General features: G+C 38.7%; 2 protein-coding genes and 1 long non-coding RNA gene across 7 annotated transcripts in view; 2 read left to right on the forward strand and 1 right to left on the reverse strand.

Annotated features, from left to right (window-relative positions):
- Positions 1-3,044, forward strand: part of SUZ12 (SUZ12 polycomb repressive complex 2 subunit) — a 46,736-nt gene extending 43,692 nt beyond the window's left edge. For 4 of the 5 annotated variants that reach the window (XM_059669488.1, XM_059669487.1, XM_059669491.1 and 1 more), the window contains one exon: positions 481-3,044. In XM_059669488.1, coding sequence (XP_059525471.1) covers positions 481-826 — 346 coding nt within the window. In that variant the 3' untranslated portion in view covers positions 827-3,044. The remainder of the gene's footprint in view (positions 1-480) is intronic. The other variant, XM_059669489.1, reaches the window with a different exon arrangement.
- A 6,836-nt stretch (positions 3,045-9,880) lies between these two features.
- On the forward strand, positions 9,881-13,354 carry LOC132218352 (uncharacterized). Its single transcript, XR_009449162.1, has 2 exons — positions 9,881-13,015; positions 13,252-13,354. It is a non-coding gene; the product is annotated as an uncharacterized LOC132218352 (long non-coding RNA).
- CRLF3 (cytokine receptor like factor 3) overlaps positions 13,025-14,461 on the reverse strand; it is a 38,193-nt gene continuing 36,756 nt past the window's right edge. The window contains exon 8 of the mRNA XM_059669493.1: positions 13,025-13,798. Within this exon, the coding sequence (XP_059525476.1) occupies positions 13,542-13,798 (257 nt within the window). The 3' untranslated portion in view covers positions 13,025-13,541. The remainder of the gene's footprint in view (positions 13,799-14,461) is intronic.

Genomic DNA, 14,461 nt, shown 5'->3' on the forward strand with positions numbered 1-14,461 from the left:
ATTCATTGTATATACCCTCAATTCACTTTCCACCAACACAACCACACTGTGCCATATTTATTTGTTGTGATATCTTCATTATTTTTAGAGGTCTACCGTGATCTGAAAATGTAGAAAAACATTGCTTCAGAAATAGGAAAGTATATCAAAATCGAGAAAATAAAGGAGATATTGTGTATATAGAGTTAATGAAAGTGCTACTGGCAAGAGAAAATGTTATACTTTCAATACTGCTGTATGTAATTAGGAAAAACAGAAATGATTCTGTTTAAACTCTGATTTAATCACATCTCTTTAAATATTTTAAATACTAAGCTCATTCAAGTTATTGAATCTCACATTTACTATAGTGTTACTTCTTGCTAAATCATCGCTTACTAGATTTGGATAGTTTTAGTGTTCTATAATGGTTATCACTGTTCCACTTGACAAAAATGCTTTGTATCGTTATTGATGTTTTGTGTTGTTTTTGTTAAATAGGTTTATTGCTGACAATCAAATGAATCACGCCTGTATGCTGTTTGTAGAAAACTATGGACAGAAAATAATTAAGAAGAATTTATGTCGAAACTTCATGCTTCATCTAGTCAGCATGCATGACTTTAATCTTATTAGCATAATGTCAATAGATAAAGCTGTTACCAAGCTCCGTGAAATGCAGCAAAAATTAGAGAAAGGAGAATCTGCTTCACCTGCAAATGAAGATATCACTGAAGAACAAAATGGGACGGCAAATGGATTTAGTGAAATTAACTCAAAAGAGAAAGCTTCGGAAACAGATGGTGTCTCAGGGGTTTCAAAACAGAGCAAAAAGCAAAAACTCTGAGAAGAAACGGCCTAACCCTGTGTCGTGGACAAACACTGAAATTGCATTCTAGGGAGTTCAGCCTCTAGGAAGAGTTTTGTTTTTGTTTTTTAATCATAGATTCCAAACAGGCACTGTTAAGATGAAGTAAATGATTTCAACAAGGATATTTGTATCAGGGTTCTACTTCATTATGCAGCATTACATGTATATCAGTTTTATTGATGTCATTACAACATTCTCTTGTTTGAGCATGAAAAGCAATACTTCAAAGAAAGTATTTTTTAACTTCAATTGTCTTATGAAATAAATTGGTAATATAGAAATTATTTCATATATTTAAATTATAATTGTTTTGCATTTGTGACTGGCTGTTTTTCTGCTTTGTGAAACATTTTCTTGGGGAGGGAAAATTAGTATGTGATTCCCTTTTTTAAAAATTGAAGGTTTTTGTGAAATTATATTGCATTACCATTTGCAATCAAACCTTGATCCTTGATTTTGAAATCAATTTAAAATGAAAAATTACAACACTCAAGATATTTTGCATTGCATAAATTGATTTTACAATTTGAAAAAAGCACTTCTTCATCTTATGCCTGTTTGAGATGTTAATTTTTCACATTCGACAGTGAAATGTTATGTTAAGATTACTTACCATTTATTTTACGTTGATAATTCTAGTGTATTGCTCACCCAGTATATTTTTTAAACTTGAACGTTTTACAGTTTGGTTTTTTTCTTCCCCCAGTTAGGTAAACATGGAAAATTAAACTGTCCACATCTTTTCATCAGGATTGTAAACCAAGGGAAGAATTTGAGATTTTGAAGATGCCACTTTTGAGGGAAGAAATGTTCTATAAAAATGAAACAGAAAACATAACATTTTTTTTCTTTACAAGGATGTTTTTGTAATGTGTTTCACGATTAGAATATCCAGGACAGATAAGCTGACTTGAATTGTTTTTGAGCAATTTTGCCCTGTGTTATGTGTTTTATGCACATATTTGCAGTTGGATTTTCTCCAACAGAAAGTGGTTTCACTACTGGCACATTAACAAGCACCAATAGATTTTTATTCCAACTTCAAGCACTGTGGTTGAGTAACATCACCTCAATTTTTTATTATCCTTAAAGATAATTGCATTTTCATATTCTTTATTTATAAAGGAACAATGCTGCTGTAAATAAAGGTATTTTTAATTTCATTCCACCACCATCAGATGCAGTTCCCTATTTTGTTTAATGAAGGGATATATAAGCTTTCTAATGGTGTCTTCAGAAATTTATAAAATGTAAATACTGATTTGATTGGTCTTTAAGATGTGTTTAACTGTGAGGCTATTTAACTGATAGTGTGGATGTGCTTTGTCATCCAGTATTAAATTCTTAGTTATTAATTTTTGTGTTAAAAAGATAGGAAAGAGGGAAACTGCAGCTTTCATTACAGATGCCTTGATTGGTAAGCTCTCCAAATGAAGAGTTACAGTAAACTCTGATCACACCTATGGGTAGCAGATCTTGAGCATTTCTCTCCGGCTTTAATTTGCTAAAGCTGTGCACATATGTAAAAAAAAAAAAAATAGATTATTTTAGGGGAGATGTAGGTGTAGAAATTTTGCTTATGTCATTTCTTAAGCAGTTATGCTCTTAATGCTTAAAAGAAGGCTAGCATTGTTTGCACAAAAAGTTGGTGATTCCCTCCCCCAAATAGTAATGAAATTACTTCTGTTGAGTAAACTTTTTATGTCATCTTATAAAAGCTGAAAAAATCCCTTTGTTTCTATTTATAAAAAAAAATGCTTTTCTATATGTACCCTTGATAAGAGATTTTGAAGAAATCATGTAAGATGATAAAGCATTTGAAAGGTACAGTAGATGTAAAAAAAATCAGTTTAAAAGAACGTTTGTTTTTACATTAAATGTTTATTTGAAATCAAATGATTTTGTACATAAAGTTCAATAATATAAAAGTTGTATTCTGTTTTGTTATTTTATGCATTGTTAATGTGTGCACTAAGACTTGGACTTGTTTAGGACAGTAAGGATCCAGAAGTACACCTATCAGAGCTGAAATTGAGAAAGGACTTACCAGCCTCCAGAACAATGAGAAATAAATGTCTGTTGTTTAAGCCAAAAAGAGAAAAAATTAATGTGAAACCTGCTTTCAATTTCAGTAACATCAATTTCAACTTGAGTATGTTATTTATGGTAATACCAAAATATATTTTTAAACTTATAGTTCAAAGTAATGTCAATATTAACAGTTATCTATCTTTGGTTGTGGATTCTTTTTAAAAAAAATAAATTTTTATTGATTTCAGAGAGGAAGGAAGAGGGAGAGAGAGATAGAAACATCAGTGATGAGAGAATCATTGATCGGCAGCTGTCTCTTGCATGCTCCACACTGGAGATCGAGCCCACAATCTAGGCATGTGTCCTGGAATCCAACCATGACCTGGTTCATAGGTCAACGCTCAACCACTGAGCCATGCCAGCTGGGCTATTTCCTTTTAAATGAAAAAGAATTTATCTTGGCTCTCAAAAAGTTCAGACTAGAGTGGGATACAAATGATAAGTGATATTGTATAATAAAATTATATACTACAGTCCATGAGGTCAGGAGTTGTAGAAAACTTTAAAAGAGGGAGAACTTTACAGAAGAGTTGACAGTTCAGCTGTTCTTGCTTTATTTATTAACATTTCCCTGTATATGTTGAAATTTACTGCACAGATACAAAAAGCCAATTTATATTTTAGGTGAGCCATAGCTGTAAGAATTTGGGAGGGGAGAATCTACATAGGAAGAAGTACTAGAATGCTATTGTTTTTTAATATATATTTTTTATTGACTTAAGAGAGGAAGGGAGAGAAACTAATGATGAGAGAATCACTGATCAGCTGCCTCCTGCATGCCCCCTACTGGGGATTGAGCCCACAACCCGGGCATGTGCCCACAACCAGAATCAAACCCAGGATGCCTCAGTCCACAAGCCAATGCTCTCACTGAGCCAAACCAGCCAGGTCTAGAATGCTATTGTAATAGTCCAGGTAACACTGGCTGTTGTGAATTAAGTGCCCAAAAACTAATTGTTGAATGGTACTGCAGTATAGAGGAATGAGAGGAGAGTTTCCAAAAAGGCAGTCCCACAACAGAAAATAGTTCCCTTGGCAACTTCAAGGGAGGTGAAGTGATAGCAAACAGGTTTAACGAGTGTATTAAATATCTCCAACTCCTACTTTTCCAATCATAGAGTATATAAAAAATGGGGCCATAGCAAGAGGGAACAGGCAAAGGAATTTGGGGGAGAGTGAATGGGAAGTTTGGGTATAACTGTAGACAGGAAGAGACAAAAAAGACCAAAGATAAAAGTTACTAGAAAAACGTAAGATCAAGAACAGGGATGGAGTCAGCTTGCTAAAAATGAAAGTTTGCTAATGTGGAAATAGGCACTCAAAACATTTTTGGTGGTAATTGAAAAATAAAACTTAAAAACCAATATTAGTACTAACGAGATAAGGAGCAAAAGTAATATTCTATTTTAAAAATATTTTAACTACGATGAATTTTAAAGACATTTTTGGAAGATAAATTGGTACAACCTCTAGAGCAGTGGTTCTCAACCTTGGCTGCACATTAGAATCACCTGGGAATATTTTTAAAATCCTGATTTCTGGGCCTCATCCTCCGGAAATTCTGTTTCTTTGTTATGGGGTGGGGCCACAACATTAGTAACAAAGAAACAGAATTTCCGGAGGATGAGGCCCAGAAATCAGGATTTTAAAAATATTCCCTGCCGAAACCGGTTTGGCTCAGTGGATAGAGCGTCGGCCTGCGGACTAAAAGGTCCCAGGTTCAATTCTGGTCAAGGGCATGTACCTGGGTTGCGGGCACATCCCCAGTAGGAGATGTGAAGGAGGCAGCAGATTGATGTTTCTCTCTCATCGATGCTTCTAACTATCTCTCTCCCTTCCTCTCTGTAAGAAATCAATAAAATATATTTTTTTAAAAAAATATTCCCAGGTGATTCTAATGTGCAGCCAAGGTTGAGAACCACTGCTCTAGGGAGAGCATCACAATAGCCTGGCCAGAGTGACTCGGTTGAGTGCGCTGTGCACCGAAAGATTGCTGGTTCAATTCCTGGTCTAGGTACATACCTGAACCGCAGGTTTAGGATCAGGGCACTATGGAAGGAAACCGATCAATGTTTCTTGGTGAGGATTTAAGGATTTTAAATCACAATGCATTTAATCTTTGCCTTAACTCTATCTAGGACAGCGGTTCTCACCCCTTTGGCAGTCAAATGACCCTTTCACAGGGGTCGCTTAAGACCATCCTGCATATCAAATACTTACATTACGATTCATAACAGTAGCAACATTACAGTTATGAAGTAGCAACGAAAATAATTTTATGGTTGGGTCACAACATGAGGAACTGTATTTAAAGGACCAGAAGGTTGAGAATCACTGATCTAGGAGTTTATCCTACAGGCCAAGTAGGGAAACTGGACTTTTCACCCCACCAGACAATGATGAAGACCCCTACCCCTGTGGTGACAGGAGCCTGGACTTCCATTTCCACTAGCAGTAATGAGGCACCTCTCCCGCTCTGATAGGGTGATTCAGCCTGGTGGAGAGTCAGGACTTTGACCATGGCCTAGATGGGGTAGTAATGAGGCAGTGCCCCTTCCCGCAATCTGCTCAAGTGGTGTCAAAAAGCCAGCTGACAGTCTCATAACAAAAATGTCCACATTTCAATAAAAAATCACTTGTCACAGCAAGAACCAGAAAGATCTCACACTGCATGAAGACAATGGGCATCAACACTAGGCTGACAAATATTAGAGTTGCCTGACAAAGATTTTAAAGCAACCGTATTAGTCTTCTCCAGAAAAAGAAAATCAATACAAGATTATGGAGAAATCCCACAATCTGCCTGCAAGGTGGGAACCCAGGAAAGCCAGTGATGTCATTTGATAGCCTAAAAGCCAGTGGTGTAGATGTCAGTCTGGATCTGAAGGCCCTAAAACCAGGAGTGCCAGAGGCAGAAGATCCACATCCCATCTCAACAGTCAGGCAGAGTGAACTCAACCTTCCTCTGCTTTTTTGTTCTATTCAGGCCTTCAACAGACTGGATGCCACTACTTTCTTCAATCTATCAATTCAGGTGCTAATCTTGTCCAGAAACATCCTCAGATGCGCACCCAGAAATAATGTTTGGCTACCTACCTGGACATCCCTTAGCCCAGTCAAGTAGACATATGACTAACCATCACAACCACCATAATAAAAATGTTTCAGTGAATACACTGAAAAATGAAAAAAATGAATAGCCTCAAGCAAAGAATATAGAACATCTTAGCAAAGAAATAGAAGATACAAAGAAGAGCCACACGGACATTTTAGAACTGAAAAATAATAACAAAAAGCTCATAGGTGGCCCAACAGAATGGCGGGAGGTGACAGAGGAAAGAATCAATAAACTGTAAGACAGACCAACAGAAATAGCCTGAGCTGAACAGACTTAAAAATAAACAAACAGAACCTCAGAAACCAGTGGGATGAAAAAAGGGTAGAACTTGAAATAAAGTACTTGAAATAATGGCTGTAATCTTTCCAAATTTGGCCATAGACATAAGCTAAAAATTCAAGAAGCTGAGGAAAACAAGGAATCTATGCAAAGATAAAACATAATTGAATTTATAAAAACTAAAGAAAAACAAAACAGTGAAAGCAACCAGAGAAAAATGACACTTTACCTACAAGGAAAAACAATAGCAGATTTTTAAAAATCAGAAACCAGGAGAAGTAGCATATCTTTCAAGTACTGAAAGAAAAGATTTCTTACCCCAGAATTCTATACTCAGTGAAAATATCCTTCAGGAATGAAAAAGAAATCAAGACATTCTCGATGAAAGAAAAGAATTTTACACCAGCAAACTTATACTTAAAAGAATGGCTAAACGAAGTTCTCTAAACAGAAAAGAAATGATACAAGAAGGAATATTGGAACATCATGAACAAAGAAATAACATGGTAAAGAGAATATAGGTAAATAGGTGCCGGGGTCCAACCCCAGCAGGTCCAGGGGTTCCCAAAGGCGTAGACGGAGTCGGCGAAGAAGGAATGACACGGAGCTAGTGTTCAGTTGATCAGCAGCCTAGCCAGGATCTCCAGCCAAGTTCTGGTCTGGATCTCCAGAGAGGTTCTGCTTAGGATCTCCAGCCAGGTTCTGTCCAGGTTCTCCAGGCAGGTCCAGTCACCAGGTTCTAGTCAGGCGCTCCTGCCAAACTCCGCAGTCAGGTTCAGTCCAGGATCCCCTGCCATGCTCTCTCGCCAGGCTCCGCCTCCAGGCTCCAAGGCCAGTCCCTGTCCAGGATCCTCCGGCATGCTCTCTCCAGCGAAGTTCTTCTGTCTCTAGAGAACGTTCTGTGTAGGTTCTGTGCCTAGGCTCTGTCTCTCTTGGTCCTGTCTTCCAAGCCCTGTCTGAGTTCTGTCTCTTGCTGTCTTGTTCTGAGTTCTGTCTGTTTTTGTCTTGTTGCATCTGTATTTATACCAGTTGATTCTAATCCTATCAATTTCTATTACAAAGGTTAGGGCGTTTCTTATCTCCATCCCAGGGAGAAAAGATTATGTAGTTTAAGCATGATTGTTTGTAGTTAAAGGGATTAATTACCTGCCTGGCACTTAGTTGAGGGGTTTTATTCCCTCCCTAACTTCAGGGGAAAATCCCTACCTGGGGATTCAACCTTTCTCGGAGAGGTGACCTTGGTTAAAACACAGCACCAAGAAGGTGAGCAAACATATTAAGAACAGTATGTCATATATGCCAGGTCCCTTGAAACAGCAAGGATGGACCGGCTCCCGGCAAATAGGCTTCTCATTTCTCCAGTTTTCTAAAATATTTTATGGTTAAAGCAAAATATCTTGAAAAAAATATTTACTAGTAAGCACGAAAATTATGTTGTAAGTGGGGAAAGAATAAAGAAAGGTAAGGATTCTATGTTTTACTTGAACATAAAATAATGACAACACACTGAAAAGATATATAGATATATAATGGATAAATTATATACAACATACGTATGTAATACATAATACAGATATACTAACGTATATATACATGTATATACATATATAGATGATATGTATATACTAATGCCTACAACTACTAAAGAAACTATATAAAGGGAGACTCTCAAAAACATAGATAAATCACAATGAAATTCTAAAATATGCTCATGTAACCTTACAAGAATGAATAAAAAGGGAAGCAGAGAAATTAAGACCAGAGAGAACAGAAAACAGAAAGAGAAAAATGACAGACTTAAGACCCAACATATCAGTAACAAAATTATATGTAAACTAGAGGCCTGGTGCACAAAAATTTGTGCACTCGGGGGGGGAGGGGGGGGTACCTCTGCCCGGCCTGTGCCCTCTCGAAGTCTGGGATCCCTCGCGAGATAACGACCTGCTGGCTTAGGCCTGCTCCCGGGTGGCAGAGGGCAGGCCCAATCCCTAGGTGCAGCCCCTGGTCGGGCTCAGAGCAGGGCCGATTGGGGAGTTGGGGCGCCGCCCCGTCATGCACAGAGCAGGGCTGATTGGGAGGTTGCGATGCCACCCTCAGTCACGCTCAGGGTAGGGCCGATTGGGGGGTTGGGGCACCGCCCCGTCACACTCAAGGCAGGGTCGATGGGGAGGTTGCGGCGCCACCCCCGTCACGCACAGAGCAGAACCAATCAGGGGGTTGGGGCGCTGCCCCCTGTCACGCACAGAGCAGAACCAATCAGGGGGTTGGGGCGCTGCCCCCTGTCACGCACAGAGCAGGGCCCATCAGGGGGGTTGGGGCTCCGTACCCTGTCATGCACAGAGCAGGGCCCATCAGGGGGTTGAGGAGCTCCCCCCTGTCACACACAGAGCAGGGCCCATCAGGGGGTTGAGGAGCTCCCCCCTGTCACTCACAGAGTAGGGCCAATAGGGGAGTTGTGGCACCGTCCCCTGTCACACACAGAGCAGGGCTGATGTGGAGGTTATGGCTCTACCCCATCACACACAGAGCAGGGCCTGTGGGGGGGCGGGGGGGGGGGTTGGGGCACCGCCCCCTGTCACACTCAGGGCAGGGCGGATTAGGGGGTTGGGGCGCCGCCCTCTATCACCCACAGAGCAGGGCCGATCAGGGAGTTGGGGCGCTGCCACTGTCACACTCAGGGCAGGGCTGATGGGAGGTTATGGCTCTACCCCGTCACACACAGAGCAGAGCCCGTGGAGGGGGGTGTTTGGGGTGCCGCACCCTGTCACACACAGAGCAGGGCCGATCAGGGGGTTTGGGCGCTGCCCCCTGTCACGCTGATCCCAGTGCCAGGAGGCCTCACGGCTCCGCTGATCCCGGTGCTGGGAGGCATATTACCCTTTTACTATATAGCATAGAGGCCTGGTGCATGGGTGGGGGCCGGTGGTTTGCCCTGAAGGGTGTCCTGGATCAGGGTGGGGGTCCCCACTGGGGTGCCTGGCCAGCCTGGGTGAGGGGATGATGGCTGTTTGCAGCTGGTCACACACCCTTCAGGGTGGGGGTCCCCACTGGGGTGCCTGGCCAGTCTGGGTGAGGGGCTGAGGGCTGTTTTCAGGTTGTCGGGTGACTGAAGCTCCCAACCGCTCCTTTTTTTCTTTTTATTTTTTTTTAATTCTGGGCCGGCTTTAGCTGTGGCTCCAGCTCTGCGGCCTCTGCTGCTGGGAAAGCGGAAACCCTCGGGCCCAGACTTGTTTGTGTCTTTAACTGAAACTCTCTATCAACTCCAGCTCTGAGATCCCAGCTCGCTGAAAGCAGGTTTCTGGAGTTTTTTTTAGCTTCTCTATGTTACTATGTTTCAAACTGCCCGCTCAGAGGCCTGCAGCAGCAGGCGGGAACGTTGGAGTCCGCCGTCACTGAAGCAAGCAAGCCTCATGTTCAGATTAAGCTGCCTGGCTGCCAGTCGCCATCTTGGCTGTCAGTTAATTTGCATATCTCGCTGATTAGCCAATGGGAAGGGTAGCGGTCATACGCCAATTACCATGTTTCTCTTTTATTAGTGTAGATGGTCTAAAACCAAATAAAATAGATTGACAGAGTAAACAAAGAAACAAACCATAACCCAACTATATGGTATCTATAAGAAACTATATAGACAAGTTGAAAGTAAAAGGATAGAAAATATATATCATGCAAACATTAATCAGCAGAAAGCTAGAGAGGCTATATTAATATCAAGTAAACTAAGAAGCCAAGAAATTTACCAGAAAGATAGAGGGACATTTTGATAAAATGGTCAATCCACCAAGAACATATAGAAATCCTAGGTAGGTATGCAGAAAACAAAAGAGCTGGAAAAACTGAGTCAAAAATTGACAGAACGCAAGGAAAAAGAGACAAATCCACAATTAGAATTTGAGACTTCTACATGCCCCTCTGAAAATTGACAGAGCAACTAGACAGAAAATTAGGAGTAGAACTTTACAACATCAGTCAACAGAATTCTGATCTACATTTATAAAACATTCCACCCATTAACAGCAGACTAGTCTTTTCAAGTACCCAAAGAACATATACCAAGATTGACCATATCCTGGGGCATGACATAAACCTCACAAATTTAAAATAATTGAAATCATACAGAATGTTCTCCAACCACAATATAATTAAGCTAGAAAGATAACAGGAAAATCTCCAAACACACTCGGAAACTAAAAAGATCTTTCTAGAAAATCCTTGGATCAAAGACAAAATCTCAAGAGGGAAGGAGGGCTAAGCTTATCAATTTGGCAGGATACAAGATAAACATATAAAGATCAATTCTATATATATTCAGAATTAGCATGTGAAAACCAAAATAAAAAATACAATGTCATTTATAGTCACTAAAAACAAACAAACTTAGGTGTCAATGTAACAAAATATGTACAGAACTTGTATGTTGGGAACTATAAAATGCTGATTTAGCCCTAACCGGTTTGGCTCAGTGGATAGAGCGTCAGCCTGCAGACTCAAGGGTCCCAGGTTCGATTCCGGTCAAGGGCATGTATCTTGGTTGCGGGCACATCCGCAGTGGGGAGTGTGCAGGAGGCAGCTGTTCGATGTTTCTCTCTCATCAATGTTTCTAACTCTCTATCCCTCTCCCTTCCTCTCTGTAAAAAAATCAATAAAATATATTTTAAAAATAAATAAATAAAATGCTGATTTAAAGAAATCAAAGATCTATATAGAAGGAACATATTGTGTTCATGAACTGGAAAATTCAACATAGTAAAGATGTCAACTCTTCCCAAATTGATACACAGGTTTAACACAATTTTCTATCAAAATTCCAGCAATATATATATATATATATATATATATATATATATATATATATATATATATATATATATATTTATTTTGCAGGTAAAGATTACTCTAAAAGCTGCATGGGAAGACAACAGGACTGGAATAGCTAAAACAATTTGGAAAAAGATGAATTAGAAAGGAATCAGACTACTACCTGATTTTAAAACATTATATAGCTCAGTGATCATACTGTGTGGTACTGGCAGAGGGATAGACCCATAGATCGATAGAACAGGACAGAGAACCCAGGAATAAAGCCAACAAAAACTTCTGTTGACAAAGGTGCAAAAGTCATTCAATGGAAATGGAGGAAAGACAGCATTTGCAACAAATGGTGCTGGAGCAATTAGACATCTACATGAACAGATATGTTCCCAAATGAACTTTAACCTAAGTCTCACACCTTATACAAAAATTAAATCAAAATGGAGCACAGACTTAAATGTAAAATGTTAAACTATAATACTTTTAGGAAAAAACATAGGAGAAAATCTTTGGGATCTCGAACTAGACAGAGTTCTTAGACCTGACACCAAAAGCCTAACCCCAATATTTAAATTAGTTTCAGATTTCAAAATATTAAATGAAATCCACACCTGTCTAAAATTAAGTTAGGTTTAAGTCACTTCTATAAATAGGTAGATTCTAGAAGTATAAGACGCCATTCTCCAGTGGAGGATAAGAAATAAAGATGTTCAATAAATGTTTGCTGAATGAGGCAATAAGATGACATTCTGGAGAAAATAACTCATCTATATTCATTCAATCAAACATTTATTGTGCATGTGTTATGTGTCAGGCACTGTGCTCAGTATCAGAGAATATAGTATAAGTAAACTTATATACAGAATATAAGTATACGTAACTTTTCACAAGACGCTCTTTAGTCCCTCTTCTTAAAAGATTAAAATTGGATTTGAGTATCAATGCAAGAAAAAAAAAATACACTCATTTAACTTTCAGGTTTTTATTTTTTTTAGACAGCTGGATGAGGCATCTACATTCTAGCACATCTTTAGTGAAAGATGACTTACTTATATATAAGGCAAGGGAAAAAAGGTCATGATTGTCCAACAGGGAATCTGAATCCCCAAATAAATTATCTTACAAAAATATCAAACTTGCTTTTCTACTTTTCTACTGTTAAAAATGAAAAAAAAAATTCACATTAAAAAATTCTGTAGGCTGGTATATAGCAAGTTAAGATAATCATTTTACACACTCAGTATGTCCTTCAAATAAATATTTTACACAAATTTAAGTTGTCAAAAATAGGTCAAGTATTTATCCTATATTTGGTCCGCCAAAAGACCATTTATAAACTGACATTAAACTGGACTGCAGTTCATACCTTTAAAATGTTAATATGCATATCACTGTGGCTGGATATGCATATGTACATGTTCCATACATGTGACGTGGCTAACACTGCTGTGCATACTACTTCCACAAGTAGTTTTACCCTGTAAAAGTCCTCTAGCCTATCATGAATCAAACTGTAAGAAAAGAACGAAAGAAAATACATTGCCTATTATAGACATTTGCTCAGTAATTACAAAAACTGAAAAAATTATCATGTTTGGGGGACTTTAAGAATACTGAATATGTGATAAAATTCAATACTGCTTACAAATGCCTGATTATGAAGAACATATTCAACACTTAAGTGGAGAACACACAAGTGAATGTATATTACAGACTCAGGCTTCTATCTGGCCTAGTCCTGTTGTTTTATACTAAAGTCTTACATGGCCCTGGTTCATAAAAGATGGAGATTTAATAAAATAATGATACATTAAGTTTTTCTGTTCTAATGGCCAACTTTTAAAAGTACAGTGGAGCCCTGACTGGTTTGGCTCAGTGGATAGAGCATCGGCCTGCGGACTCAAGGGTCCCCGGTTCAATTCCAGTCAAGGGCATGTACCTTGGTTGCAGGCACATCCATAGTAGGGGTGTGCAGGAGGCAGCTGATCGATGTTTCTCTCTCATCGATGTTTCAAACTCTCTTTCCCTTTCCCTTCCTCTCTGTAAAAAATCAATAAAATATATATTTTTTAAAAATAAAAGTACAGTGGAAAGGTATAAGGCTTTCTGTATCTCCTCATATTTTAAAAGCCAATTTGTTTTATTCATTTTATTGTGATGTGACATTTTAATTAACACTATACTAAAAATAAAAATGCATTACGCTTTTGTCCATAATATTCAAGTTTCTTATTGCTAAAATATTCCAAAATAAATCCAGTAAACAATTTCCATTTCCAATGGCTTAACTGAGAGATGAATCTAACATGTCTTTTTAAATAAATTACAACTAAATTGGGCTGAGGACAGCTACATTAAAACCCTGCAAACCAAAGCCAATCATCCAAAAGTTTAGAACACCAACACTTTCCATCCAGGATAGAAAAATGAGCATCCAAAGTAAAGAGAACCACAAGATTGATCAAGTACCCAGTCAAAAACCACTTCTCTGTTATTTGAGCTAATAGTTACTCGAAGCTTGAAGTTTCCGCCTTCGTTATTATTGGTGGATCCTAGAGTCACAGCTTCAATGTCAAATGTGACAGTGGACCCAGAAGTAACGGCGGGCAATTGATTAGTCATTTCTTTTCCATTTACAAAAACTGCACCTAAAATGTTAAGGTAAAAAGTCATTTACCTGAGAGCAATAACTAAGAATTGAAATAGAGTATAGATTATTCAGAACACAGCTAATTTCCTAATTCAAATAAAGAAAACATTTTGGAATGCCAACTGGTCAAAGATAATGCATTTAATTAATCCCCATCCTCATGGCAGAAAGGAAAGTTAAAGCTTTCATTACATTTTAGAATTCTGGTCTAGGTAGAGTTCTACTCTTTTAGAACAGAGACTATGAATTTTCCATATGGATGGTATCAACAGAAGCTTGACTCCGTTATACAATATCCTGTGGAATAACAAGATTGTTTCACATGGAATGAACAAGAATCTCGTTCTACTTGCTGCTTAACCCACACCACAAAATATGAACATATCTTGATAGTGACTTTTGAAAGTGTGATTACTGTGAAGTAAGGGACCAAACAACATTAGAGATATATAACAAGTTAAACCCTCTCCCTCGTTCCCTAATCTACGTTTAGTTGAGACGACCCATGCAAGCAGGATGCAGAGGCAGACTCCCTGGAGCAGTCCCAGCCCACCCAACTCCAGTCACTTACCCGCCCTGTGGCTCAGCCTGCATCATCTATAAAATGGATGGAATACTACTCCCCACTTCAAAAAGTTGTTAAAAGGATTAAATAATTTAT

The sequence above is a fragment of the Myotis daubentonii genome, chromosome 16, assembly GCF_963259705.1.
Source record: "Myotis daubentonii chromosome 16, mMyoDau2.1, whole genome shotgun sequence".
Taxonomy (NCBI): Eukaryota; Metazoa; Chordata; class Mammalia; order Chiroptera; family Vespertilionidae; genus Myotis; species Myotis daubentonii.